The sequence below is a fragment of the Oncorhynchus mykiss genome, chromosome 18 (genome assembly GCF_057628025.1).
Source record: "Oncorhynchus mykiss isolate SJ-2025 chromosome 18, ASM5762802v1, whole genome shotgun sequence".
Taxonomy (NCBI): Eukaryota; Metazoa; Chordata; class Actinopteri; order Salmoniformes; family Salmonidae; genus Oncorhynchus; species Oncorhynchus mykiss.
In genome coordinates this window covers 18,772,486-18,799,416 of record NC_143039.1, presented here as the reverse complement: position 1 = coordinate 18,799,416, position 26,931 = coordinate 18,772,486, and the positions used below count along the sequence as shown (strand labels likewise).

The 26,931-nt window shown below is 44.0% G+C and overlaps 1 protein-coding gene across 41 annotated transcripts in view; it reads left to right on the top strand.

Moving 5' to 3' along the window:
• The window catches only part of LOC110517899 (leucine-rich repeat flightless-interacting protein 2), a 53,506-nt gene extending 27,404 nt beyond the window's left edge, over positions 1-26,102 (top strand). For 5 of the 41 annotated variants that reach the window (XM_090207582.1, XM_090207579.1, XM_090207574.1 and 2 more), the window contains 11 exons: positions 638-688; positions 16,135-16,170; positions 16,286-16,411; positions 16,668-16,931; positions 17,204-17,296; positions 17,587-17,682; positions 17,848-17,986; positions 23,471-23,635; positions 23,792-23,871; positions 24,114-24,218; positions 24,399-26,102. In XM_090207582.1, coding sequence (XP_090063708.1) covers positions 638-688; positions 16,135-16,170; positions 16,286-16,411; positions 16,668-16,931; positions 17,204-17,296; positions 17,587-17,682; positions 17,848-17,986; positions 23,471-23,635; positions 23,792-23,871; positions 24,114-24,218; positions 24,399-24,509 — 1,266 coding nt within the window. In that variant the 3' untranslated portion in view covers positions 24,510-26,102. Of the gene's footprint in view, positions 1-637; positions 689-3,477; positions 3,559-5,082; positions 5,128-5,727; positions 5,794-8,369; positions 8,448-16,134; positions 16,171-16,285; positions 16,412-16,667; positions 16,932-17,203; positions 17,297-17,586; positions 17,683-17,847; positions 17,987-18,441; positions 20,638-23,470; positions 23,636-23,791; positions 23,872-24,113; positions 24,219-24,398 lie in introns of those variants that run through there. The other 36 variants (XM_090207583.1, XM_090207587.1, XM_090207580.1 and 33 more) reach the window with 16 other exon arrangements.
• Positions 26,103-26,931: the final 829 nt, after the last annotated feature.

Here is a 26,931-nt window from a genome sequence, read left to right as displayed (position 1 = left end):
ATACGGCCTGACTCCCCGTCTTCTCCTCTCTACCGTTATATGGCCTGACTCCCTGTCTTCTCCTCTCTACCGTTATACGGCCTGACTCCCCTGTCTTCTCCTCTCTACCGTTATACAGCCTGACTCCCCCTGTCTTCTCCTCTCTACCATTATACAGCCTGACTCCCCCTGTCTTCTCCTCTCTACCGTTATACAGCCTGACTCCCCGTCTTCTCCTCACTACCGTTATACAGCCTGCCTGACTCCCCCTCTCTTCTCCTCTCTACCGTTATACAGCCTAACTCCCCGTCTTCTCCTCTCTACCGTTATACGGCCTGACTCCCCGTCTTCTCCTCTCTACCGTTATACGGCCTGTCAGACAAACATGTGCTTTCTTTTCTATATGTTATTGTGTATATAACTAATGATTCTGGAACGCTCTGAGGTAGAGGCTGCCTCTATACACAGCTCTAGGATCAGCTCACCCTCTCCAAATCCAAACCAGAACTGGGTTAGGATTCAAATGGGATCTTTTGGTCCTTAGGTCAGTGTCTAGGGGCAGCTTCAATCCACTGCTACAGCTGAACAACCCACACTGATACACAATGATGTGTTATTGATTGAATGTTGTGTGTTTATGTGTCCCTTTCCCTCCCAGATCTCAGACGATGAGGAACGGATGTCGGTGGGGAGTCGAGGAAGCCTTAGGGTTAGTATATACCATAGAGATCCTATTAAATAACTAGTTCTATGATATCTACTTCCTGCTTGTCTAACATCTCATAGTATAAGGCCTACTGTATATAGGACAGACTAAGAGCTCCATTCAATCTGTATCGCTGCAGTAAAGGCAATGTTCCCACGTTAGCGAAGACTGTATTCACCGTAAGCACTGCATATGTCAGCTCAACACATTTCCATCACGCAATCTGTAACGCTTCAGCTATCCAGGCTGAATGGAGCCCTGACTTAACACACAGCTCATTGAACTCCCACTGTTCATATATGACATCAAGAATGTCAGCAATGAGACGGTACGGGTTGTAAAAGTCTCTTCCTCCATGTGTCGTGACGTCTCAGAGATACTACACATGACTGAGGTAACATTCCGGTACATGTATCCGGTATCAGAGTTGGAATGGGGCCTTGGTTTAACCGTTGCAAAAGTCTGGGCGATGTTCTCTACCTTTTTAAAGGAACTCCTCCATGCCCCGTCCCAACATGGTGATGTTCTCTACCTTTTTAAAGGAACTCCTCCATGCCCAGTCCCAACATGGTGATGTTCTCTACCTTTTTAAAGGAACTCCTCCATGCCCCGTCCCAACATGGTGATGTTCTCTACCTTTTTAAAGGAACTCCTCCATGCCCCGTACCAACATGGTGATGTTCTCTACCTTTTTAAAGGAACTCCTCCATGCCTCGTCCCAACATGGTGATGTTCTCTACCTTTTTAAAGGAACTCCTCCATGCCCCGTCCCAACATGGTGATGTTCTCTACCTTTTTAAAGGAACTCCTCCATGCCTCGTCCCAACATGGTGATGTTCTCTACCTTTTTAAAGGAACTCCTCCATGCCCCGTCCCAACATGGTGATGTTCTCTACCTTTTTAAAGGAACTCCTCCATGCCTCGTCCCAACATGGTGATGTTCTCTACCTTTTTAAAGGAACTCCTCCATGCCCCGTCCCAACATGGTGATGTTCTCTACCTTTTTAAAGGAACTCCTCCATGCCCCGTCCCAACATGGTGATGTTCTCTACCTTTTTAAAGGAACTCCTCCATGCCCAGTCCCAACATGGTGATGTTCTCTACCTTTTTAAAGGAACTCCTCCATGTCCAGTCCCAACATGGTGATGTTCTCTACCTTTTTAAAGGAACTCCTCCATGCCCTGTCCCAACATGGTGATGTTCTCTACCTTTTTAAAGGAACTCCTCCATGCCCCGTCCCAACATGGTGATGTTCTCTACCTTTTTAAAGGAACTCCTCCATGCCTCGTCCCAACATGGTGATGTTCTCTACCTTTTTAAAGGAACTCCTCCATGCCCCGTCCCAACATGGTGATGTTCTCTACCTTTTTAAAGGAACTCCTCCATGCCCCGTCCCAACATGGTGATGTTCTCTACCTTTTTAAAGGAACTCCTCCATGCCCCGTCCCAACATGGTGATGTTCTCTACCTTTTTAAAGGAACTCCTCCATGCCTCGTCCCAACATGGCGATGTTCTCTACCTTTTTAAAGGAACTCCTCCATGCCTCGTCCCAACATGGTGATGTTCTCTACCTTTTTAAAGGAACTCCTCCATGCCTCGTCCCAACATGGCGATGTTCTCTACCTTTTTAAAGGAACTCCTCCATGCCCTGTCCCAACATGGTGATGTTCTCTACCTTTTTAAAGGAACTCCTCCATGCCTCGTCCCAACATGGTGATGTTCTTTACCTTTTTAAAGGAACTCCTCCATGCCCCGTCCCAACATGGTGATGTTCTCTACCTTTTTAAAGGAACTCCTCCATGCCCCGTCCCAACATGGTGATGTTCTCTACCTTTTTAAAGGAACTCCTCCATGCCCCGTCCCAACATGGTGATGTTCTCTACCTTTTTAAAGGAACTCCTCCATGCCCCGTCCCAACATGGTGATGTTCTCTACCTTTTTAAAGGAACTCCTCCATGCCCCGTCCCAACATGGTGATGTTCTCTACCTTTTTAAAGGAACTCCTCCATGCCCCGTCCCAACATGGTGATGTTCTCTACCTTTTTAAAGGAACTCCTCCATGCCCCGTCCCAACATGGTGATGTTCTCTACCTTTTTAAAGGAACTCCTCCATGCCTCGTCCCAACATGGTGATGTTCTCTACCTTTTTAAAGGAACTCCTCCATGTCCCCTCCCAACATGGCGATGGGGCCTGATGTGAGACCACCACCTGTCGTGTGAAAAACACCTCTATTTAAATCTGAGGTGATGATGATGGAATCACTGACGGTGAAGGTGTTCTATTCAAAAGGGGTTTTGAAGACACACAAGGTTCACACACTGAGAGATGTGGCATTATCAAACAAACAAGACGACATGGTTTTAAGCTAGGCTAGTGGGACTAAGTTAACACTGGTACACAGACAGTTGTTATGGTAATGATACTGTAGTCTTTTGGCCGGGAAGGCATGCGTGGTTGAAATGGCTCACAACCCAACTAGTTATCAGCACACCCCAGACAGTGAACGTGGTTTAACAGGACGGTCTGGTTGTCGGCTGCATTGTCACCGCACTTCCCTTGTCATAATAACTGACACTAATGAATGTCTGAAATGCCTCTAGACATAACAACATGCCTTTTTGTTTTGGTCCCTTGTCAAAGGAGTTGACAAGGGACCAAACACATTTTTATCTCTCTCTGTTTCTCTATTCTTATTTTGTTTCTCTCTCTTTCACTCTCCCCTCATCTTTGTGTCTCTCTCTCTCTCTCTCTCTCTCTCTCTCTCTCTCTCTCTGTGGTGTGGCATTGTAGATAAACTTCTCATCTGATCTGTACTGCAGCTCCAACAGTCTCCCCTCACTCAGACATCAAAATTCCACTCAAAATGGCCGGGTCTGTCCCCACTCATTTATTCCTCTCTCCTTCACGTCTCATCCCTCTTTCCATTTCCCAATGCTGCTCCACCTTTTCCCCTCCGTCCTTCCCTACCCACTCAACCTCTCCCTCCTTCCCTACCCACTCAACCTCTCCTTCCCTCCTTCCCTACCCACTCACCCTCTCCTTCCCTACCCACTCAACCTCTCCTTCCCTCCTTCCATACCCACTCAACCTCTCCCTCCTTCCCTATCCACTCAACCTCTCCTTCCCTACCCACTCAACTTCTCCCTCCTTCCCTACCCCCTCACCCTCTCCTTTCTTCCCTACCCACTCAACCTCTCCCTCCTTCCCTATCCACTCACCCTCTCCTTCCCTACCCACTCAACTTCTCCCTCCTTCCCTACCCACTCACCCTCTCCTTCCTTACCCACTCAACCTATCCCTCCTTCCCTTCCCTACCCACTCAACCTCTCCTTCCCTCCTTCCCTACCCACTCAACCTCTCCCTTCTTCCCTATCCACTCACCCTCTCCTTCCCTACCCACTCAACTTCTCCCTCCTTCCCTACCCACTCACCGTCTCCTTCCCTACCCACTCAACCTCCCCCTCTTTCCCTACCCACTCAACCTCTCCCTCCTTCCCTATCCACTCACCCTCTCCTTCCCTACCCACTCAACCTCTCCCTCCTTCCCTATCCACTCACCCCCTCCTTCCCTACCCACTCAACCTCTCCCTCCTTCCCTATCCACTCACCCTCTCCTTCCCTACCCACTCAACTTCTCCCTCCTTCCCTACCCACTCACCCTCTCCTTCCTTCCCTACCCACTCAACCTCTCCCTCCTTCCCTATCCACTCACCCTTTCCTTCCCTACCCACTCAACCTCTCCCTCCTTCCCTATCCACTCACCCTTTCCTTCCCTACCCACTCAACTTCTCCCTCCTTCCCTACCCACTCACCCTCTCCTTCCTTACCCACTCACCCTCTCCCTCCCTCCTTCCCTACCCACTCAAACTCTCCTTTCTTCCCTACCCACTCAACTTCTCCCTCCTTCCCTACCCACTCACCCTCTCCTTCCCTTCTTCCCTACCCACTCAAACTCTCCTTTCTTCCCTACCCACTCAACTTCTCCCTCCTTCCCTACCCACTCACCCTCTCCTTCCCTTCTTCCCTACCCACTCAAACTCTCCTTTCTTCCCTACCCACTCAACTTCTCCCTCCTTCCCTACCCACTCACCCTCTCCTTCCCTCCTTCCCTACCCACTCAAACTCTCCTTTCTTCACTACCCACTCAACTTCTCCCTCCTTCCCTATCCACTCACCCTCTCCTTCCCTTCCCTACCCACTCAACCTCACCCTCCTATTGGTTTCTTAGAATGACAGAACATGAGATTCTCAAAACAGAGAGCTTTTTCCAGTTGTACATACTAGATAGAATCACTGTTCTAGATAGATACTAGATACATACTAGATAGAATCACTGTAGAATCACTATCACTTACAGTGCAATGTTGGATTGTTTCCCTCTCTGTCCATCTTCAGCCCTCCATGCTCTTTATTGATGGCCCACGCACCCAGAGTCACAGGGTTGGTTCCTCTTTCCTATGACCTCTGACCCTTCACCGCTTGTTTAGACAGTAGATAAATAGATAGATAGATCTGTGATGTGTCACTACTAGTGTCATTATAAGGCATGTGAGAATGGTTTGGCAGAGGGGCTAGATGTTGTCAAGACCCACATACAGTCCTGGCCCTAAAAGTTACATTTCCAAAACACTTTGATGTGTTAAGGAGAACGTGAGACAGTAAGCTGAGTTGCAGAAGCCCAGTGGTATCTTCAAGGTGGCATGCTGTAAGACATTCTGGGATGTACAGCTGATCCTTCTGCTCCTTTTCCTGCATGATTACTGAGATGGATGTGTCTGTATACGTTCCTGAGGTGAAGTCTGATGCAGCGTGTGTGTGTGTGTGTGTGTGTGAGGTGAAGTCTGATGCAGTGTGTGTGTGTGTATGTGTGTGTGTGTGTGTGTGTGTGTGTGTGTGTGTGTGTGTGTGTGTGTGTGTGTGTGTGTGTGTGTGTGTGTGTGTGTGTGTGTGTGTGATTGTGAGTTGAAGTCTGAGCCAGAGTGTGTATGTGTGCGTGAGGTGAAGTCTGATGCCGTGTGTGTGTCTCTCTCCTATCTACAGGGCTCTGTGTGTGACGAGGCTGTGCAGAGTAGCACACGGCGCTTTAGTGGCTCCATCTCTCGCGGTGTAAGAAGCCCTGACGCCCCCTCTCTCACCCTGAGAGAGGTTGCTTGGCATGCCCCCTGTGGCAACATGGGATTGCATAGTTCAGCGGTGGTCAACCCTCCTCCTGGAGAGATACGAGCTACTGGGTATGCAGGCTTTTATTCCAGCCCTGCTCTAACACGATTCAGCTAATCAACACCCAGGTGAGCAGCTGATTAGTAGAATCAGTTGTATTGGAGCAGGTCTGGAGCAAAAGCCTGCACATCCAATAGGTTTCTGGGAAGACAGTCGGCCACCCCTGGCCATAGTCTGTCTGCATGACAGTGTTGTCAGTCTCTACTTCTATCAGGGTCAGTGGTGTCTTCTGTTTTTGTATCAGACTCACCAAACAAGGAACCCTTATATAATTTGTTTATATTCCACTCATTCCCACCCTGTCTTGTGTGTTGGTGACTTTTGGAAACACAGTGCAAAGTCCTAGTGAGATTGTGTGGGGTTTTCAAGTATGTCTAGAATTGTGGTTGTTGTGACGGTTTTCAAATCCAAAGGGAGGCTTGAATAGACAGCATGCATGGAATGTATCACTGTGTTACCCTGATGAGGGGGCCTTGCTTGGCCTGCCCCATGTGCCAACGTGGAATTGCATTGTGGGGTCCACCCACCCTCCTCTTGAAGCGATACTAGCGGCAGGCTGTGTGTGCAGGCTTTTATTCCAGCCCTGCTCGAACACACCTGATTCTCTCCAGTGGGAGGGTTGGCCACCCCAGGAGAAGTCTGCATGACTGGCCCCTCCCAGGAGAAGTCTGCATGACAGTGTCGTCACCCCACTACTTCTTTCTATTGAGGTTTCTTGTGTCTTTCCCACATGTGGATTTCAGACTTCCAGAAGAAGGAATCCATGTTTTCAGTTAGCTGTATTCCACCAATAACCATCCTGAATTATCTTACAGTGCGTCTTGTGTGTCGATGACCTTTACAAACACTGTGCCAAGTCACAGTTTAATTGTGACTTTGTTGCGTGGGGTTTGCAGTATGTCTAGAATGGTGGAGTCTAGAGTGGAGCGTACACGTGGAATTGTATGTGTCTGGGTTTTGATGTGTGGGAGGGTTGTCTTTGGTCTAACAGGGCCTGGTTGACTTGTCTATCAATGTATTCCCTTGTCTCTTCAGCTCTGTCTGTCCCCGCTTCAGCTCTGTCCCTGCTTCAGCTCTGTCTGTCCCTGCTTCAGCTCTGTCCCTGTTTCAGCTCTGTCCCTGTTTCAGCTCTGTCTGTCCCTGTTTCAGCTCTGTCTGTCCCTGCTTCTGCTCTGTCTGTCCCTGTTTCAGCTCTGTCTGTCCCTGCTTCTGCTCTGTCTGTCCCTGTTTCAGCTCTGTCTGTCCCTGCTTCTGCTCTGTCTGTCCCTGTTTCAGCTCTGTCTCCCTGCTTCAGCTCTGTCTGTCCCTGTTTCAGCTCTGTCCCTGTTTCAGCTCTGTCTGTCCCTGCTTCAGCTCTGTCTGTCCCTGCTTCAGCTCTGTCCCTGCTTCAGCTCTGTCTGTCCCTGCTTCAGCTCTGTCCCTGCTTCAGCTCTGTCTGTCCCTGTTTCAGCTCTGTCTGTCCCTGCTTCTGCTCTGTCTCTCCCTGTTTCAGCTCTGTCTCTCCCTGCTTCAGCTCTGTCTGTCCCTGTTTCAGCTCTGTCCCTGTTTCAGCTGTCTGTCCCTGCTTCAGCTCTGTCTCTCCCTGCTTCAGCTCTGTCTGTCCCTGATTCAGCTCTGTCTGTCCCTGCTTCAGCTCTGTCTGTCCCTGTTTCAGCTCTGTCTGTCCCTGCTTCAGCTCTGTCTGTCCCTGTTTCAGCTCTGTCTGTCCCTGTTTCAGCTCTGTCTGTCCCTGCTTCAGCTCTGTCCCTGCTTCAGCTCTGTCTGTCCCTGCTTCTGCTCTGTCTCTCCCTGTTTCAGCTCTGTCTCTCCCTGCTTCAGCTCTGTCTCTCCCTGCTTCAGCTCTGTCTGTCCCTGTTTCAGCTCTGTCCCTGTTTCAGCTCTGTCTGTCCCTGCTTCAGCTCTGTCTCTCCCTGCTTCAGCTCTGTCTGTCCCTGCTTCAGCTCTGTCTGTCCCTGCTTCAGCTCTGTCTGTCCCTGCTTCAGCTCTGTCTGTCCCTGCTTCTGCTCTGTCTGTCCCTGTTTCAGCTCTGTCTGTCCCTGTTTCAGCTCTGTCTCTCCCTGCTTCAGCTCTGTCTGTCCCTGTTTCAGCTCTGTCCCTGTTTCAGCTCTGTCTGTCCCTGCTTCAGCTCTGTCTGTCCCTGTTTCAGCTCTGTCTGTCCCTGTTTCAGCTCTGTCTCTCCCTGTTTCAGCTCTGTCTCTCCCTGCTTCAGCTCTGTCTGTCCCTGTTTCAGCTCTGTCCCTGTTTCAGCTCTGTCTGTCCCTGCTTCAGCTCTGTCTGTCCCTGTTTCAGCTCTGTCTGTCCCTGCTTCAGCTCTGTCTGTCCCTGCTTCAGCTCTGTCTCTCCCTGCTTCAGCTCTGTCTCTCCCTGCTTGCTGACTGACAAACTCTGTGACTAACATCTCTCTCTCTCTCTTTTTCATTTCCTTCTCTTTTCCTATTTTATCCATCTTCTTTTTGTGCCAGCCTTCAGACTACAGTGGTTTTCTGGGCTCCAACTCTCGGGCCTCGTCCAGGGCCAGCTCTGCCCGTGCCAGCCCAGTGGTGAGCTCTCTTCATTGGTCACTCCCTCTAACCCGCAGCCTTCTTTAGGCCTAGTCCTTACATCCTTTTCTCCGTTCTCTATTCTGTTAAATGCCCACTTATTATCATCCCAATGAAGAGTGCATTGTCCAGAGAACTGAACTCTATGGTCCTGTCCTGTGTGTCCTCTGCACCAAGGTAATGCTCATAGACAGCTGACAGTGCTCAGGTCCCTTATGCCCCCTGGTGGACATTACAAAGACTGCAGCTTTGGTACAAGCAAAGAATATATGGTCCCGACCTGGCCAATGTGAGGTGGGCCTCTGTGTGGACGCATTGATGTGTGGGTGACACTGACAACTAACATGCAGCCTGGACTGGAGTGGATATGATATGACTAACTCTGTAGTGTCCAGTGATATGATTAACTGTAGTGTCCAGTGATATGACTAACTCTGTAGTGTCCAGTGGATATGATATGACTAACTCTGTAGTGTCCAGTGGATATGATATGACTAACTCTGTAGTGTCCAGTGATATGACTAACTCTGTAGAGTCCAGTGGATATGATATGACTAACTCTGTAGTGTCCAGTGATATGACTAACTCTGTAGAGTCCAGTGGATATGATATGACTAACTCTGTAGTGTCCAGTGGATATGATATGAGTAACTCTGTAGTGTCCAGTGGATATGATATGAGTAACTCTGTAGTGTCCAGTGGATATGATATGACTAACTCTGTAGTGTCCAGTGGATATGATATGACTAACTCTGTAGAGTCCAGTGGATATAATATGAGTAAGTCTGTAGTGTCCAGTGGATATGATATGAGTAACTCTGTAGTGTCCAGTGGATATGATATGACTAACTCTGTAGAGTCCAGTGGATATAATATGAGTAACTCTGTAGTGTCCAGTAGATATAATGAGTAAGTCTGTAGTGTCCAGTGGATATGATAAGATTAACTCTGTAGTGTCCAGTGGATATAATATGAGTAACTCTGTAGTGTCCAGTGGATATAATATGAGTAACTCTGTAGTGTTCAGTAGATATAATGAGTAAGTCTGTAGTGTCCAGTGGATATGATATGAGTAAGTCTGTAGTGTTCAGTAGATATGATAAGATTAACTCTGTAGTGTCCAGTGGATATAATATGAGTAACTCTGTAGTGTTCAGTGGATATAATATGAGTAACTCTGTAGTGTCCAGTGGATATGAGTAACTCTGTAGAGTCCAGTGGATATAATATGAGTAACTCTGTAGTGTCCAGTGGATATAATATGAGTAACTCTGTAGTGTCCAGTGGATATGAGTAAGTCTGTAGTGTCCAGTGGATATGATATGAGTAAGTCTGTAGTGTCCAGTGGATATAATATGACTAACTCTGTAGAGTCCAGTAGATATAATATGAGTAAGTCTGTAGTGTCCAGTAGATATAATATGAGTAACTCTGTAGTGTCCAGTGGATATAATATGAGTAAGTCTGTAGTGTCCAGTGGATAAAACTAACTCTGTAGTGTCCAGTGGATATGATATGACTAACTCTGTAGAGTCCAGTGGATATGATATGAGTAACTCTGTAGAGTCCAGTGGATATGATATGAGTAACTCTGTAGTGTCCAGTGGATATGATATGAGTAACTCTGTAGAGTCCAGTGGATATGATATGAGTAACTCTGTAGTGTCCAGTGGATATGATATGAGTAACTCTGTAGAGTCCAGTGGATATGATATGAGTAACTCTGTAGTGTCCAGTGGATATAATATGAGTAAGTCTGTAGTGTCCAGTGGATATGATAAGATTAACTCTGTAGTGTCCAGTGGATATGATATGAGTAACTCTGTAGTGTCCAGTGGATATAATATGAGTAAGTCTGTAGTGTCCAGTGGATATGAGTAACTCTGTATTGTCCAGTGGATATAATATGAGTAAGTCTGTAGTGTCCAGTGGATATAATATGAGTAACTCTGTAGTGTCCAGTGGATATAATATGAGTAACTCTGTAGTGTCCAGTGGATATGATATGAGTAACTCTGTAGTGTCCAGTGGATATAATATGAGTAAGTCTGTAGTGTCCAGTGGATATAATATGAGTAAGTCTGTAGTGTCCAGTGGATATGATATGAGTAAGTCTGTAGTGTCCAGTGGATATAATATGAGTAAGTCTGTAGTGTCCAGTAGATATAATATGAGTAAGTCTGTAGTGTCCAGTGGATATGATATGAGTAACTCTGTAGTGTCCAGTGGATATGATATGAGTAACTCTGTAGTGTCCAGTGGATATAATATGAGTACGTCTGTAGTGTCCAGTGGATATGATATGAGTAACTCTGTAGTGTCCAGTGGATATAATATGAGTAAGTCTGTAGTGTCCAGTGGATATGATATGAGTAACTCTGTAGTGTTCAGTAGATATAATGAGTAAGTCTGTAGTGTCCAGTGGATATGATATGAGTAAGTCTGTAGTGTTCAGTAGATATGATAAGATTAACTCTGTAGTGTCCAGTGGATATAATATGAGTAACTCTGTAGTGTTCAGTAGATATAATGAGTAAGTCTGTAGTGTCCAGTGGATATGATAAGATTAACTCTGTAGTGTCCAGTGGATATAATATGAGTAACTCTGTAGTGTCCAGTGGATATAATATGAGTAACTCTGTAGTGTTCAGTAGATATAATGAGTAAGTCTGTAGTGTCCAGTGGATATGATATGAGTAAGTCTGTAGTGTTCAGTAGATATAATGAGTAACTCTGTAGTGTCCAGTAGATATAATATGAGTAACTCTGTAGTGTCCAGTGGATATAATATGAGTAACTCTGTAGTGTCCAGTGGATATGAGTAACTCTGTAGAGTCCAGTGGATATAATATGAGTAACTCTGTAGTGTCCAGTGGATATAATATGAGTAACTCTGTAGTGTCCAGTGGATATGAGTAAGTCTGTAGTGTCCAGTGGATATGATATGAGTAAGTCTGTAGTGTCCAGTGGATATAATATGACTAACTCTGTAGAGTCCAGTAGATATAATATGAGTAAGTCTGTAGTGTCCAGTAGATATAATATGAGTAACTCTGTAGTGTCCAGTGGATATAATATGAGTAAGTCTGTAGTGTCCAGTGGATAAAACTAACTCTGTAGTGTCCAGTGGATATGATATGACTAACTCTGTAGAGTCCAGTGGATATGATATGAGTAACTCTGTAGAGTCCAGTGGATATGATATGAGTAACTCTGTAGTGTCCAGTGGATATGATATGAGTAACTCTGTAGAGTCCAGTGGATATGATATGAGTAACTCTGTAGTGTCCAGTGGATATGATATGAGTAACTCTGTAGAGTCCAGTGGATATGATATGAGTAACTCTGTAGTGTCCAGTGGATATAATATGAGTAAGTCTGTAGTGTCCAGTGGATATGATAAGATTAACTCTGTAGTGTCCAGTGGATATGATATGAGTAACTCTGTAGTGTCCAGTGGATATAATATGAGTAAGTCTGTAGTGTCCAGTGGATATGAGTAACTCTGTATTGTCCAGTGGATATAATATGAGTAAGTCTGTAGTGTCCAGTGGATATAATATGAGTAACTCTGTAGTGTCCAGTGGATATAATATGAGTAACTCTGTAGTGTCCAGTGGATATGATATGAGTAACTCTGTAGTGTCCAGTGGATATAATATGAGTAAGTCTGTAGTGTCCAGTGGATATAATATGAGTAAGTCTGTAGTGTCCAGTGGATATGATATGAGTAAGTCTGTAGTGTCCAGTGGATATAATATGAGTAAGTCTGTAGTGTCCAGTAGATATAATATGAGTAAGTCTGTAGTGTCCAGTGGATATGATATGAGTAACTCTGTAGTGTCCAGTGGATATGATATGAGTAACTCTGTAGTGTCCAGTGGATATAATATGAGTACGTCTGTAGTGTCCAGTGGATATGATATGAGTAACTCTGTAGTGTCCAGTGGATATAATATGAGTAAGTCTGTAGTGTCCAGTGGATATGATATGAGTAACTCTGTAGTGTCCAGTGGATATGATATGAGTAACTCTGTAGTGTCCAGTGGATATGATATGAGTAACTCTGTAGTGTCCAGTGGATATGATATGAGTAAGTCTGTAGTGTCCAGTGGATATAATATGAGTAACTCTGTAGTGTCCAGTAGATATGATATGACTAACTCTGTAGTGTCCAGTGGATATAATATGAGTAAGTCTGTAGTGTCCAGTGGATATAATATGAGTAAGTCTGTAGTGTCCAGTGGATATAATATGAGTAAGTCTGTAGTGTCCAGTGGATATAATATGAGTAAGTCTGTAGTGTCCAGTAGATATAATATGACTAACTCTGTAGTGTCCAGTGGATATGATATGAGTAACTCTGTAGTGTCCAGTGGATATAATATGAGTACGTCTGTAGTGTCCAGTGGATATGATATGAGTAACTCTGTAGTGTCCAGTGGATATAATATGAGTAAGTCTGTAGTGTCCAGTGGATATGATATGAGTAACTCTGTAGTGTCCAGTGGATATGATATGAGTAACTCTGTAGTGTCCAGTGGATATGATATGAGTAACTCTGTAGTGTCCAGTGGATATGATATGAGTAACTCTGTAGTGTCCAGTGGATATGATATGAGTAACTCTGTAGTGTCCAGTGGATATAATATGAGTAACTCTGTAGTGTCCAGTGGATATAATATGAGTAACTCTGTAGTGTCCAGTGGATATGATATGAGTAACTCTGTAGTGTCCAGTGGATATAATATGAGTAAGTCTGTAGTGTCCAGTGGATATGATATGAGTAACTCTGTAGTGTCCAGTGGATATGATATGAGTAACTCTGTAGTGTTCAGTAGATATAATGAGTAAGTCTGTAGTGTCCAGTGGATATGATATGAGTAACTCTGTAGTGTCCAGTGGATATGATATGAGTAACTCTGTAGTGTTCAGTAGATATAATGAGTAAGTATGTAGTGTCCAGTGGATATGATATGTGTAACTCTGTAGTGTCCAGTGGATATAATATGAGTAAGTCTGTAGTGTCCAGTGGATATAATATGATTAACTCTGTAGTGTCCAGTGGATATAATATGAGTAAGTCTGTAGTGTCCAGTGGATATAATATGAGTAAGTCTGTAGTGTCCAGTGGATATAATATGAGTAAGTCTGTAGTGTCCAGTGGATATAATATGAGTAAGTCTGTAGTGTCCAGTGGATATAATATGAGTAAGTCTGTAGTGTCCAGTGGATATAATATGAGGAAGTCTGTAGTGTCCAGTGGATATAATATGAGTAAGTCTGTAGTGTCCAGTGGATATAATATGAGTAAGTCTGTAGTGTCCAGTGGATATAATATGAGTAAGTCTGTAGTGTCCAGTGGATATAATATGAGTAAGTCTGTAGTGTCCAGTAGATATAATATGAGTAAGTCTGTAGTGTCCAGTGGATATAATATGAGTAAGTCTGTAGTGTCCAGTGGATATAATATGAGTAAGTCTGTAGTGTCCAGTAGATATAATATGAGTAACTCTGTAGTGTCCAGTGGATATAATATGAGTAAGTCTGTAGTGTCCAGTAGATATAATATGAGTAAGTCTGTAGTGTCCAGTGGATATAATATGAGTAAGTCTGTAGTGTCCAGTAGATATAATATGAGTAAGTCTGTAGTGTCCAGTGGATATGAGTAACTCTGTAGTGTCCAGTGGATATAATATGAGTAAGTCTGTAGTGTCCAGTGGATATGAGTAACTCTGTAGTGTCCAGTGGATATAATATGAGTAAGTCTGTAGTGTCCAGTAGATATAATATGAGTAACTCTGTAGTGTCCAGTGGATATGATATGAGTAAGTCTGTAGTGTCCATTAGATATAATATGAGTAACTCTGTAGTGTCCAGTGGATATGATATGAGTAAGTCTGTAGTGTCCAGTAGATATAATATGAGTAACTCTGTAGTGTCCAGTGGATATAATATGAGTAAGTCTGCAGTGTCCAGTGGATATAATATGAGTAAGTCTGTAGTGTCCAGTGGATATAATATGAGTAAGTCTGTAGTGTCCAGTGGATATAATATGAGTAAGTCTGTAGTGTCCAGTAGATATAATATGAGTAAGTCTGTAGTGTCCAGTGGATATAATATGAGTAAGTCTGTAGTGTCCAGTGGATATAATATGAGTAAGTCTGTAGTGTCCAGTAGATATAATATGAGTAACTCTGTAGTGTCCAGTGGATATAATATGAGTAAGTCTGTAGTGTCCAGTAGATATAATATGAGTAAGTCTGTAGTGTCCAGTGGATATAATATGAGTAAGTCTGTAGTGTCCAGTAGATATAATATGAGTAAGTCTGTAGTGTCCAGTGGATATGAGTAACTCTGTAGTGTCCAGTGGATATAATATGAGTAAGTCTGTAGTGTCCAGTGGATATGAGTAACTCTGTAGTGTCCAGTGGATATAATATGAGTAAGTCTGTAGTGTCCAGTAGATATAATATGAGTAACTCTGTAGTGTCCAGTGGATATGATATGAGTAAGTCTGTAGTGTCCATTAGATATAATATGAGTAACTCTGTAGTGTCCAGTGGATATGATATGAGTAAGTCTGTAGTGTCCAGTAGATATAATATGAGTAACTCTGTAGTGTCCAGTGGATATAATATGAGTAAGTCTGCAGTGTCCAGTGGATATAATATGAGTAAGTCTGTAGTGTCCAGTGGATATAATATGAGTAAGTCTGTAGTGTCCAGTGGATATAATATGAGTAAGTCTGTAGTGTCCAGTAGATATAATATGAGTAAGTCTGTAGTGTCCAGTGGTTCCGTGGCTCAGAATCAGATGGTGATCCAGAGAGGGTTAAGCATGACTCTATGATGCTTGTTGTGATGCAGTGTGTGGATATACAGAGACGGTGTCACGCCCTGGCCTTAGTATTTTCTTTATTATTTTGGTCAGGCCAGAGTGTGACATGGGTATTTATGTGGTGTGTTTTGTCTATGGGTTTGTTGTAGGTAATGGGATTGTGGTTTAGTGAAGTAGTCTAGGTAAGTTTATGGCACTCTCCCTGGGTCGACCGCCCACCTGTCTATTTCCTCCCAAGTCGTATAGTCCTGACTTCGCTGTTCCTGCTGCCGCCACTGTCACCACGCTGCTTGGTCCTGTTCTGGTGGGTGATTCTGTTACGGTTTTCTTCTGTTGAAAGAGAGGAGGACCAAAATGCAGCGTTGTTATCTTTATACATCTTTAATAAAAGATGAAAAATGAACAATATACAAAACAAGAAACCGAAACAGCCCTATCTGGTGGAACAAACACAGAGACAGGAACAATCACCCACGAAACACTCAAAGAATATGGTTGCCTAGAGTGGTTCTCAAGCAGAGGCAGGTGTTTATCATTGTCTCTGATTGGGAACCATATTTAGGCAGCCATAGACTTACCTAGACTACTTCACTAAACCACAATCCCATAACCTACAAAAAAAACCTAGACAAACCACACCACATAAATACCCATGTCACACCCTGGCCTGACCAAAATAATAAAGAAAAACACAAAATACTAAGACCAGGGCGTGACAGACGGATACAGTATGGGCATGGCCTGGATTTACGGTGTGTCAATCAACTACATTTGTGACATTGTAAATATGTGTATCTCCTCTCCTTATCCTCTCCTAAGAGTAACCAAGTTGTTTTACCCTCTACAGGTGGAGGAGAGATCAGACAGGGACTTCCTGGAAAAGGTACGGGGTCACACACCTGATCTGAAACTCTAGCTTTTAATCTATTAAAGATGAAGTAGGGAATATGACTGTTGTGGAACAGCCTTCAAGACGGCCCTGTCCTGTTTCCTCCCAGGGTTCCAGGACTGCCTCTACCCTCTCAGCAGCCACTCTAGCATCGCTGGGAGGTCCCTCCTCTCGCAGAGGCAGCTGTGACACCTCTATCTCAGTAGAGACAGAGGCCTCCATTCGAGAGATAAAGGTAGGACCATAGAGAGACTTCTGTGAGTAGGACCATACAGTATATCTGGGAAAGAGATCTAACGTCTAACGTCCATGTTTTTACAATTCATTTGTTGACTCCAGAAACACTTCTGATAATTACAGTAACTATTCCACGGTTGAAGACGAACAACATCTGCGTAGTTGTTTTTGAGATATTAACTGCTTAACTGTTTTGTTTTGTTTCTCCCCTGACCTCTCACCCCTCCACTGTCCTCCATTTTGTTTCTCAACAGGACTCCCTGGTGGAGTCTGAGGAGAAGTACCGTAAGGCCATGGTGTCCAACGCCCAGCTACACAACGAGAAGTCCAACCTCATGTACCAGGTGGACACGCTGAAGGACTCGCTCATTGAGCTGGAGGAGCAGCTGTACGAGTCTAAACGAGAGTATAACGACAAGGCCAAGGAGTTTGAGAGGGAGAGGCACGCCCACAGTGTTCTGCAGCGCCAGTTTAACGAGATGAGAGAGACGCTGAAACAGAGTGAAGAACTGTTAACCGTGAGTACTCAGGTCATCGCAAAGACTTCCTGCTAACAACAATACGGTAACAAAAACAGTACTTCCACTCAGAACATCACACTAACATAGATCTAACTTAGGTCTCTTGCTAAACTTGCTGTAGTCTCTTTTCCTGCTGCAAACTCTCTGCATGCTGATTGTCCCTCCCTTCTCCTCTGTCCCTTCTCCTCTGTCCCTTCTCTGTCCCTTCTCCTCTGTCCCTTCTCCTCTGTCCCTTCTTCTCCTCCATCTTGCTTTCGTCCCGTGGCCAGGAGGTGGGCCAGCTCCGTCTCAAACGGGACAGCTGTGTTAGGGAGATCTCCGACCTGCAGGAGACCCTCGGATGGAAGGAGAAAAAGATTGGGGTACGCTCGCGGAATAGGGGGTGAACCCCAAACCGCTAGCCGGATCATTGTTCCAGGACGTTCTACAGAAAACGCTTCCATTCCTCTGTCAGCTACTCAAGTTTAACGCTCCAAACTAACCAAGACATTTTCACTGTATCTCTTTTTTCCCCTCAATGCTTCTCTCTTCCTTTACTGTGTTTATCCTTCCCTTCTTTACCCACTCTTCCTCCTCCTCCTCCCACTCCTCCTCCTCCTCTTCCTCCTCCTCCTCCTCCTCCCCCTGCTGCTGCTGCTTGGGTATGGCTCAGGCCTTAGAGAGGCAGAGGGAATTCTCAGACGCCGGCGTGCGGGATGAGCGGGATAAGCTCAGGGATCAGGTGGTCCACCTCAAAGACACTCTGAAGGTACAGCACCTTGAGGTACTGCTGAGGGAAGGTTTCCTCATCATGACTTCCAAGAGGGCCTCCGTGCACATGTCAGCAAACACTAGAACAATAGGAAGTTCTAATGGGAAAAATACTTTCTGAAAGATTATTCAGCTTTATTTGACTCGTTCTCTCCCAAATCAGAAACATGGGATAGTGCTGTCACCTGATGTAACCACCAATGGGGATGCAGGACAGATGATTGACGGGCCTCGCAGTGCAGACTCTACCTCCCGATTGGCTCAGGAGTCCCAGCCATCTCATGGTGGGGAGAGCATGCTTGGTAAGAAAATAACCCACCGTTGCAGTTGCTCATATCTGATCTCTGCTTATTTACCACCATCCTACTCGAATCATGTTGAATGATATTGTGGTCATGTGTTTTATTTCACTTGTCTTCTGTCATTCGGATGAATCACCGTTAGAAATGTCAGGGTTATGTTTGTGTTGCATGATGGGATACAAAACGATAATGGTTGACTTTCTTTTTCTTTTTTTCTGACGTCATTGTTTTGTACTATTGTCCTCCGTGGGAGTATCATCATAATGTTAATTCATCCTGTTGAGTCGCTGATTCTGCATTCTAATTCAGCCGGGATCAAGGCCTTGATTCTATTCTCTACAAATGTCTCCAAATGAATTCCCCTCCAGCGATCATTGAATTTCCGTGCTTGCACTGTCAGACGTTGAAGAATGACCTGTGTCTGGCCCTCCAATCTATTCCCTGTGATCTTCCAGGCGAAGCACCAGAGATGCAGTTGGACCATGGCGAGGTGAGGACACCAGGGGGAGGCAGACTTCTACATGAGGCTGACAACTACTCACATGACCAGGAGAGGGCACTACTGGAGATAGAATCTTCGGACAAGTTGAACCAAGACAAGTTGAGTGACAGCCTGCAGCAACAAACAGACACTGAAGCAGAGCAGTCCAAGTACTGTGACCAAGAGACCCAGGTGGATGTTGCTGTACCTGAAGAAGCCATTTTGGTGCATTTTGGTGACAAAGAGACTCAGATTGAATATGAAGTAGAGAAACCCCAATACTGTGACACACAAACTCTGGTGGAACCTGCTGAACTTGAAGGAGCCATTTTGGTTCAAAAGGAATATACAGATGGTGGCAGTGACAATGGAGAGGGGTTGAATCAAAGAGGATTTGAACCAGAATCCCAGGAACAGGCAGAGAATGAGGAAAACAGTGGAGAAAGTAACCAGGAAGCTGTACCAGTAAGCGGTGGCACTGACGGACAATGTGAGGAAATCACAAACCTTGAGAAAGGACGGGAAAACAAAGAGCTTCTCACAGCTGTGTCTACTGAAGAACAGGACATCTCTGGTCCAACTCTCTGCGATGAGACAGAGGCGACTCTTAGTCAAATCCAAAGTGAATCTCAAAGTGACCTGCAAGGAGAGAACACCCAGGAGTATGATCCTGGGACTAAAGGTCAAGTCATTCCAGAAAACTCAAGGATCACGGAATCTGAGATGATTAAGACGATTCTGAGGATTTCTGTATGTCTAGGGGAGGCAAAGACCAGCCCAAATCAGATCTCTCAGGGATCATTAAAGAAAACAGAAACAATAGGGATGGAGATGAAGAATAATCCAGGGCATCCTGCAGAGCATCAGGCAGAGACTGGCCAAGTAACATCTACTGGAACATCTGCTATCTCATCTACAGTCTCTATTGAACTGTTTATCTCTGAATGTCCTGACGAGGTTGGAATCAAGACAGATCCACTCATAATAAACACTTTAAGTGAATTTGAGAAAGATACACAGAATTCTCTTCAGCAACATAAGAATGATCATTTCAGTACAGAAAGCTCTGTGGAAACTGTGCCAAAGATCACAGACTCTGACGGACAGAAATTATCTGAGAGGGTTGAAGAGCTGGAGTCGAGTTCAGTGGAGAGCAAGCCAGATCAGATTTGGCAGGAATCTGTATGTGGCATGAAGGAAGATGAACCAAATACTAAAGAGCTTCAGGCAAAGGAGCCCCCATCCACTATCTCTGACAAAACGGTTACACCTATGATAACAGAGGAGGGGAAGACTAGACTAGACCAACAGGTGATCCCTGATTTACCAGAGAGGCTAGAGACCAGCTTAGAAAATACCTTACCAGGAGTTCAAGGTGATCAGAAGATGGATGTAGCAGAATCAAGGGAGAAACAAGGATGTACCTGTAAATGTACATGTAAACAATCCCAGAGTGATCAAGTACTGACGGAGAACTCCCTGGATGTAGCTCTAACTCAGAGGAGCAGCGACTCTAGTGGAGAGGTTATCTCAGACAGGACAGAGGAGGTAGAGCCCAGCCCAGACAGGATCCAATCAGAACCACCCAGTCGTGTAGAGAGAGAAGAATGGTGCATCATTGAGGAGAACATCTATGAGGAGAATCTCCAGCAGGAAGCCATTCAGGAGGAGCAACAGACAGAACAGGGGGAGGCTTCAACAAGTTCACCAGCAGGGGGAGACAATGAGTTAAACGATGGGGCCTCCGCTGGACATATAGACAGTTGTGAAGAAGCCGTTCTACTTGTGAAAGAGGAGGAAACCTATCTACCTGTAGAAGAAGAGCACATCAGCTCCTCACCCAGACCCTCGGCACTTGGCCAAGAGATACAGCCATTACCCGAGGCGGTGGAGGAGGGGAGAGAGCGCCCCCCAGTGGAAGAAGCCAAGAAACAGGAGAGCGGTGTAAGAAAGGGACAAAGGGGCAATAGGAAGGGCAAGGGCAAAGATCCTTGCAAAGTAAACTAGTTGATGATCACTCTAGTCTCAAAGTGTTATTTGATGTGTAATAGACTACTGACTGGGGTTGCAGCCAGTCTCTGTGGGTTTCTTTGTTTTACTCAAAGGAATTACATGTTTTATTTAATGACTTATTTAGTGCCTTGAATAAATGGACCATGTTGAAGAGCGATTGGTTTTGTTTTATTTTGCACTATTGCATACTGATTTCTGGCTTCCATAAAACCTCACCAAGCTTCCATTCATGCACAGCGGGTAGGATTATATTACACAACAACAATTCTGTATTGTTCATCTGTCAGGTTTTTACATGCAACATACTAGATAACAATTACATGATTAAATAGGTAATAAGTGGGAGAATATATCAATCCCATGACATGTTATCTCCACTCATTTGTATGTGTCAGCTGTTTAAAACTCTTTTCATCCATACTCACAGTCCCTCCAACACACTGTACAGTATTTCAGCGGTAAGCGACTGTGTCCATATTCTCAGGTTTTCAATGAACTGCAGATTGTGATCATTTGGGTGAAATGTTTTATTATTGCAATGAAGTATATAGTGTCTATTTATACAGTCCCAGTCAAAAGTTTGGACACACCTACTCATTCCAGGGGTTTTCTTTCTACTATTTTCTACATTTTTAAATAATAGTGAAGACATCACAACTATGAAATAACACGTGTATGAATCGTGTCGTAAAAAAGTGTTCAACAAATCAACATATTGTTTATATTTGAGATTCTTCAAAGTAGCCACTCTTTGAATTGATGACGGCTTTGCACACTCTTGGCATTCTCTCAACCAGCTTCATGAGGTTGTCACCTGGAATGCATTTAAATGAACTTTCCTTCTTAATGCGTTTGAGTTAATCAGTTGTGTTTTGACAAGGTAGGGGTGGTGTACAGAAGATAGTCCTATTTGGTTAAAGACCAAATCGATATTATGGCAAGAACAGTTCAAATAAGCAAAGAGAAATGACAGTCCATCATTACTTTAGGACATGAAGGTCAGTCAATCCATAACATTTCAAGAAGGTTTTACATTTACTCAAGTGCAGTCACAAAAACCATCAAGCTCTATGATGAAACTGGCTCTCATGAGGACCACCACAGGAAAGGCAGACGCAGAGGATTTTTTTTATTTGACCTTTCTTTAACTAACTATGAACAAATTCTTATTTTCAACGACAGCCTAGGAATAGTGGGTTAACTGCCTTGTTCAGGGGCAGAATGACAGATTTTTACCTTGTCAGCTCAGGGATTTGATCTTGCAACCTTTTGGTTACAAGTCCAACACTCTAACCACTAGGCTATCTGCCACCCCAAGAGTAAGCTCATTAGAGTTACCAGACTCAGAAATTGCAGCCCAAATAGATTCTTCACAGATTTCAAGTAACAGACACACCTCAACATCAAATGTTCAGAGGAGACTGCGTGAATCAGGCCTTCATGGTTGAATTGCTGCAAAGAAACCACTACTAAAGGACACCAATAATAAGAAGAGACCTGCCAAGAAAAAAGAGCAATGGACATTAGACCAGTGGAAATCTGTCCTTTTGTCTGATGAGTCCAAATTTGTGATTTTTTTTTGTTGTTGTTCCAACAGCAGTGTCTTTGTGAGACACAGAGTAGGTGAATGGATGATCTCCGTATGTGTGGTTCCCACCATGAAGCATGGAAGAGGGGGTGTGATGGTGCTTTGCTGGTGACACTGTCAGTGAATTATTTATAATTAAAGGCACACTTAACCAGCATGGCTACCACAGCATTCTGCAGCGATATGCCGTCCCATCTGGCTTGCGCTTAGTGGGACTATCATTTGTTTTTCAAAAGGACAATGACCTAATACACACATCCAGGCTGTGTAAGGGCTATTTTACAAAGGAGAGTGATGGAGTGTGCATCAGATGACCTAGCCTCCACCATCACCCGACCTCAACTCAATTGAAATGGTTTGGGATGAGTTGGACCGCAGTGAAGGAAAAGCAGCAACAAGTGCCCAGCATATGTGGGAACTCCTTCAAGGCTGCTGGAAAAGCATTCCTCATGAAGCTGGTTGAGAGAATGCCAAGAGTGTGCAAAGCTCTCATCAAGGCAAAGGGTGGCTACTTTGAAGAATCTAAAATCTATTTTGATTTGTTTAACACTTTTTTGGTCACTACATGATTCCATATGTGTTATTTCATAGTTTTTATGTCTTCACTATTATTCTACAGTGTAGAAAATAGTAAAAATAAAGAAAACCCCCTGAATGAGTAGGTGTGTCCAAACGTTTGACTAGTACTGTGTATATATATATAAAAAACATCTGAGTAATTAAGTACAATGTGTTGTATGTATTAAAAAAATAATACAGATTAGAAACTAGAAAAACAAGGCTGTTAATTGAACTGTGTGGTAAATGTTGACGTACAAAACTACTCTATTACTGATCTCGACTACTCAAACTACTCTATTACTGATCTCGACTACTCAAACTACCCTATTACTGATCTCGACTACTCAAACTACCCTATTACTGATCTCGACTACTCAAACTACCCTATTACTGATCTCGACTACTCAAACTACCCTATTACTGATCTCGACTACTCAAACTACTCTATTACTGATCTCAACTACTCAAACTACCCTATTACTGATCTCGACTACTCAAACTACTCTATTACTGATCTCGACTACTCAAACTACTCTATTACTGATCTCGACTACTCAAACTACTCTATTACTGATCTCGACTACTCAAACTACCCTATTACTGATCTCGACTACTCAAACTACCCTATTACTGATCTCGACTACTCAAACTACTCTATTACTGATCTCGACTACTCAAACTACTCTATTACTGATCTCGACTACTCAAACTACCCTATTACTGATCTCGACTACTCAAACTACTCTATTACTGATCTCGACTACTCAAACTACCCTTTTACTAACCAACTATTAGAATTTCATGCTGTTGATTCAAAGTCAGCTGTCTGTTTGTATTGCAGAAGTCAGACTGAGGAAAATAGTTGATGAGAGGGAGAGTTTAGCTGATCAGGTGAAGAGGCTGAAGTCTCAGCTGGAGGGGAAACAGAGGAACGGGACAGAGGGTTTGAGTCCTGAGGAGGACAGACTTGAGAACGGCATGGACCCCCACATCCTCGACTTACAGAGTGAGTCACATTTCACCTTTACTAAGACAGATCTAGCCCTTTACCTGGCTGTCTCCCTAGTGTACTTTGTCAAGTGTGTAAGTGGAGTATACATTATGCAAACCTATACAACAATATTTGACTCACATCCTTCTATCTTTATTTCTTCTTCTACAGGGGATGCCAACCGGCAAATCAGTGACCTCAAGTTTAAACTGGTGAAATCAGAACAGGAAGTCACAGCCCTGGAACAGAATGTAAGTACCGTTTTAGTTCCTAGACAGAGGAAGACATGTATGACTATATCCATGAAACACCTGACCAATCACGTGAGATAATAAGTAGTATCTTGTACAGTCTGGGTTGGAGACTTTTGACCATTTTCTCCACTAGGAGCTCCATGGAATATTAAGTAAGTAATGTGTTCAGTCTAGTATGAGGCACATCACATTTCAACCATCAATCCATTTATTCACCCCTTCATTTCTCTCTTGGCCAGATCATCCGGTTGGAGGGTCAGGTGACTCGTTACAAGTCGGCCTCTGAGAGCGCAGAGAAAGTAGAGGACGAGCTCAAAGTGGAGAAACGCAAGCTACAGAGAGAGGTAGGCTACTATAATGTCAGGTTTACAAAAACAGAATCACAGAACCCACAAGTCATTGGGTCATATCTAGTATGTCAAGCCCACATGTTTTGGTATCAAGTCTACACCAGGTATACGTTGTTGCCTTCAGGTTGCTTCTCCCGTCTCAAACTCTAAACCTTTTCTCTCCGTTCTCTCTAGCTGAGGTCTGCCCTGGACAGGATTGATGAGCTGGAGGCCAGTAACAGCCACCTGGCCAAGCGCCTGGAGAAGATGAAGGCTAATCGGAGCGCCCTATTGGCCCAGCAGTGATGTACTTATTGGTTGTCATGGCAATTTGCATCCATGACCTCCCTATGACCTTTGATCTATCAGGCACTCTATTAAAACACACCCATAAAATTCAAACCAAGCGAGGACTTGCTGGAGCAAAAGCTTCAATGAAACATGTCCACACATATTGTAATCACAGATTCATTCAGTGTTGTGCCCATCTGTACAGTATATCCAGTGATTCACCAAGAGACACAGAGGGAACGTGTTACTGACCCTGAGAACACTCCTCACTGACTGTGACCGAGGCTGGACTTCTCAACTAACTGGTGAAGGGGGAATATTCTGCACAAACGAACAGCAAAGAGGACCTATCTCCTCCTATAGCTCTTAAGATGACCTATCCTCCTATAGCTCTTACGTCGCCCTGTGCCATGATTACCCCTAAAGCATTTCTTCCCAATCATTCATCTCTCTCTGTTCTCTGTAACACATGGCACTATCTCTCTGTGCTACTTGGGGTCCATGTCTGCTCCAGTAAGTTTATCCATCCACGGAGAGGAAGAAAGACTCAAAAGGAGTGTGTTTCATGTATATTATTTTATTGTCAATATATTTTGAAGTGAAAATGTAATCTGCTCCCTCCTGTCCCCCAAGCCAAACTCTGATGTTAATGTGTAAGGTGATGTTTATTTTTACGTGTGCATGTCTCCATAGGTATATGTCAAGTACATCAGATGGGTGGAAATACACGTGGCACAACATTAATTAAGCAATAAGGCCCGAGGAGGTGTGGTATATGGCCAACATACCACGGCTAAGAGCTATTTGTTGGCCATATATCACAAACCCCCGAGGTGCCTTATTGTTATTATTAACGGGTTACCAATGTAATTAGAGCAGTAAAAATACATGTTTTGTCATAACCGTGATATACAACGGCTGTCAGCCAATCAGCTTTCAGGGCTCGAACCAACCAGTTATAATCAGGATTGTCCTATACATCTCATTGTTTGTGCCACGTGATGAACAGTATAATGGTACTTGAGGAAAAATATCACCAGGTCTTAACGTCTGAAATACTATGTCCTTCCTTGAGCAATTTAAACAACTCATTGGGGAAGGACAACTCGAACAATCAGTTGAATAATGTACTTCTACTGCAACAGTTTTGGAACCATTCAAATCGGCTGTCGCAGTAACACTTGCTGTAAATGTTCGACAATCTGACAAACCAGATCTCATGCAGATAAAACAAAACATCAGTTATATTCTGACATAACGGGAATGGTTCCCTTATTATCCTGTTCCTCAATCTCAAGCATGTCATGCCTTATTGAGGGGGGGTATAGCATTGTTGTTCACTTGTGCTTTGGACATAACGTTTCCCTTCCTAACCCCTATACATTAGTTAAGCTCGGACATCTACTTTTTGGGGAAGTTCCAGCTGTTTACATGCTTTAAAACTATTATTTGTCCATGAATGAAGCTAATTGTAAACATTGTGCAATATTGAAAATGTCTTTGGGAAGGTGAGGCTGTATGGTCCTTGCTTTCCTTGAGAAATGTAAATGATGTTTGAGGTAGCATTGACAAGCACCACATTAAACTAATGCAAACTCTCTGCTAAAACGTTATTTGTCCATATGTGAATAGTTTGGTAAAAGATGCCAAACGCATTCATGATTTATGACAACCAGCAGAGGGAAGAAGCCTGATGCCGTGTCACATTAAGGGATGTAGAAGAGAAACACGGTCCGTGTTAAGCAGAATTTCCTTCACTTTGGACATTCAGAACCTGACAGGGGAAAGTGTTTACACTGCCGTGCCAGGTCTTTCTCCGTTGTGGTGCTGAGCATGACTTTGGCAGGAACTGAGGAACTGAGTACCGGTGTTATAATACTGATGGTTTGCCCAGACTGATAGTTTCTAAAGTGGTGCCTAGAACGGTTCAGCTCCAACGAGTGGCAGCGTCGGGGACCACAGTTATTGAAAACTACCATTTTCTTATCCGAACCGTATTCTCAACTGCTGCGTTAATTCTGTTGGGTTAATTCAGGTAGGTCCGTCAGTTTCGTTTTCCTCCATGAAGAAAATACTCGGCGGGACTCGTATTTGTTTTGTTTTCCTCCATTTAAGAGAATACTCGGCGGGACTCATATTTGTTTTGTTTTCCTCCATTTAAGAAAATACTCGGCGGGACTCGTATTTGTTTTGTTTTCCTCCATTTAAGAAAACACTCGGCGGGACTCGTATTTGTTTTGTTTTCCTCCATTTAAGAAAACACTCGGCGGGACTCGTATTTGTTTTGTTTTCCTCCATTTAAGAAAACACTCGGCGGGACTCGTATTTGTTTTGTTTTCCTCCATTTAAGAAAATACTCGGCGGGACTCGTATTTGTTTTGTTTTCCTCCATTTAAGAAAACACTCGGCGGGACTCGTATTTGTTTTGTTTTCCTCC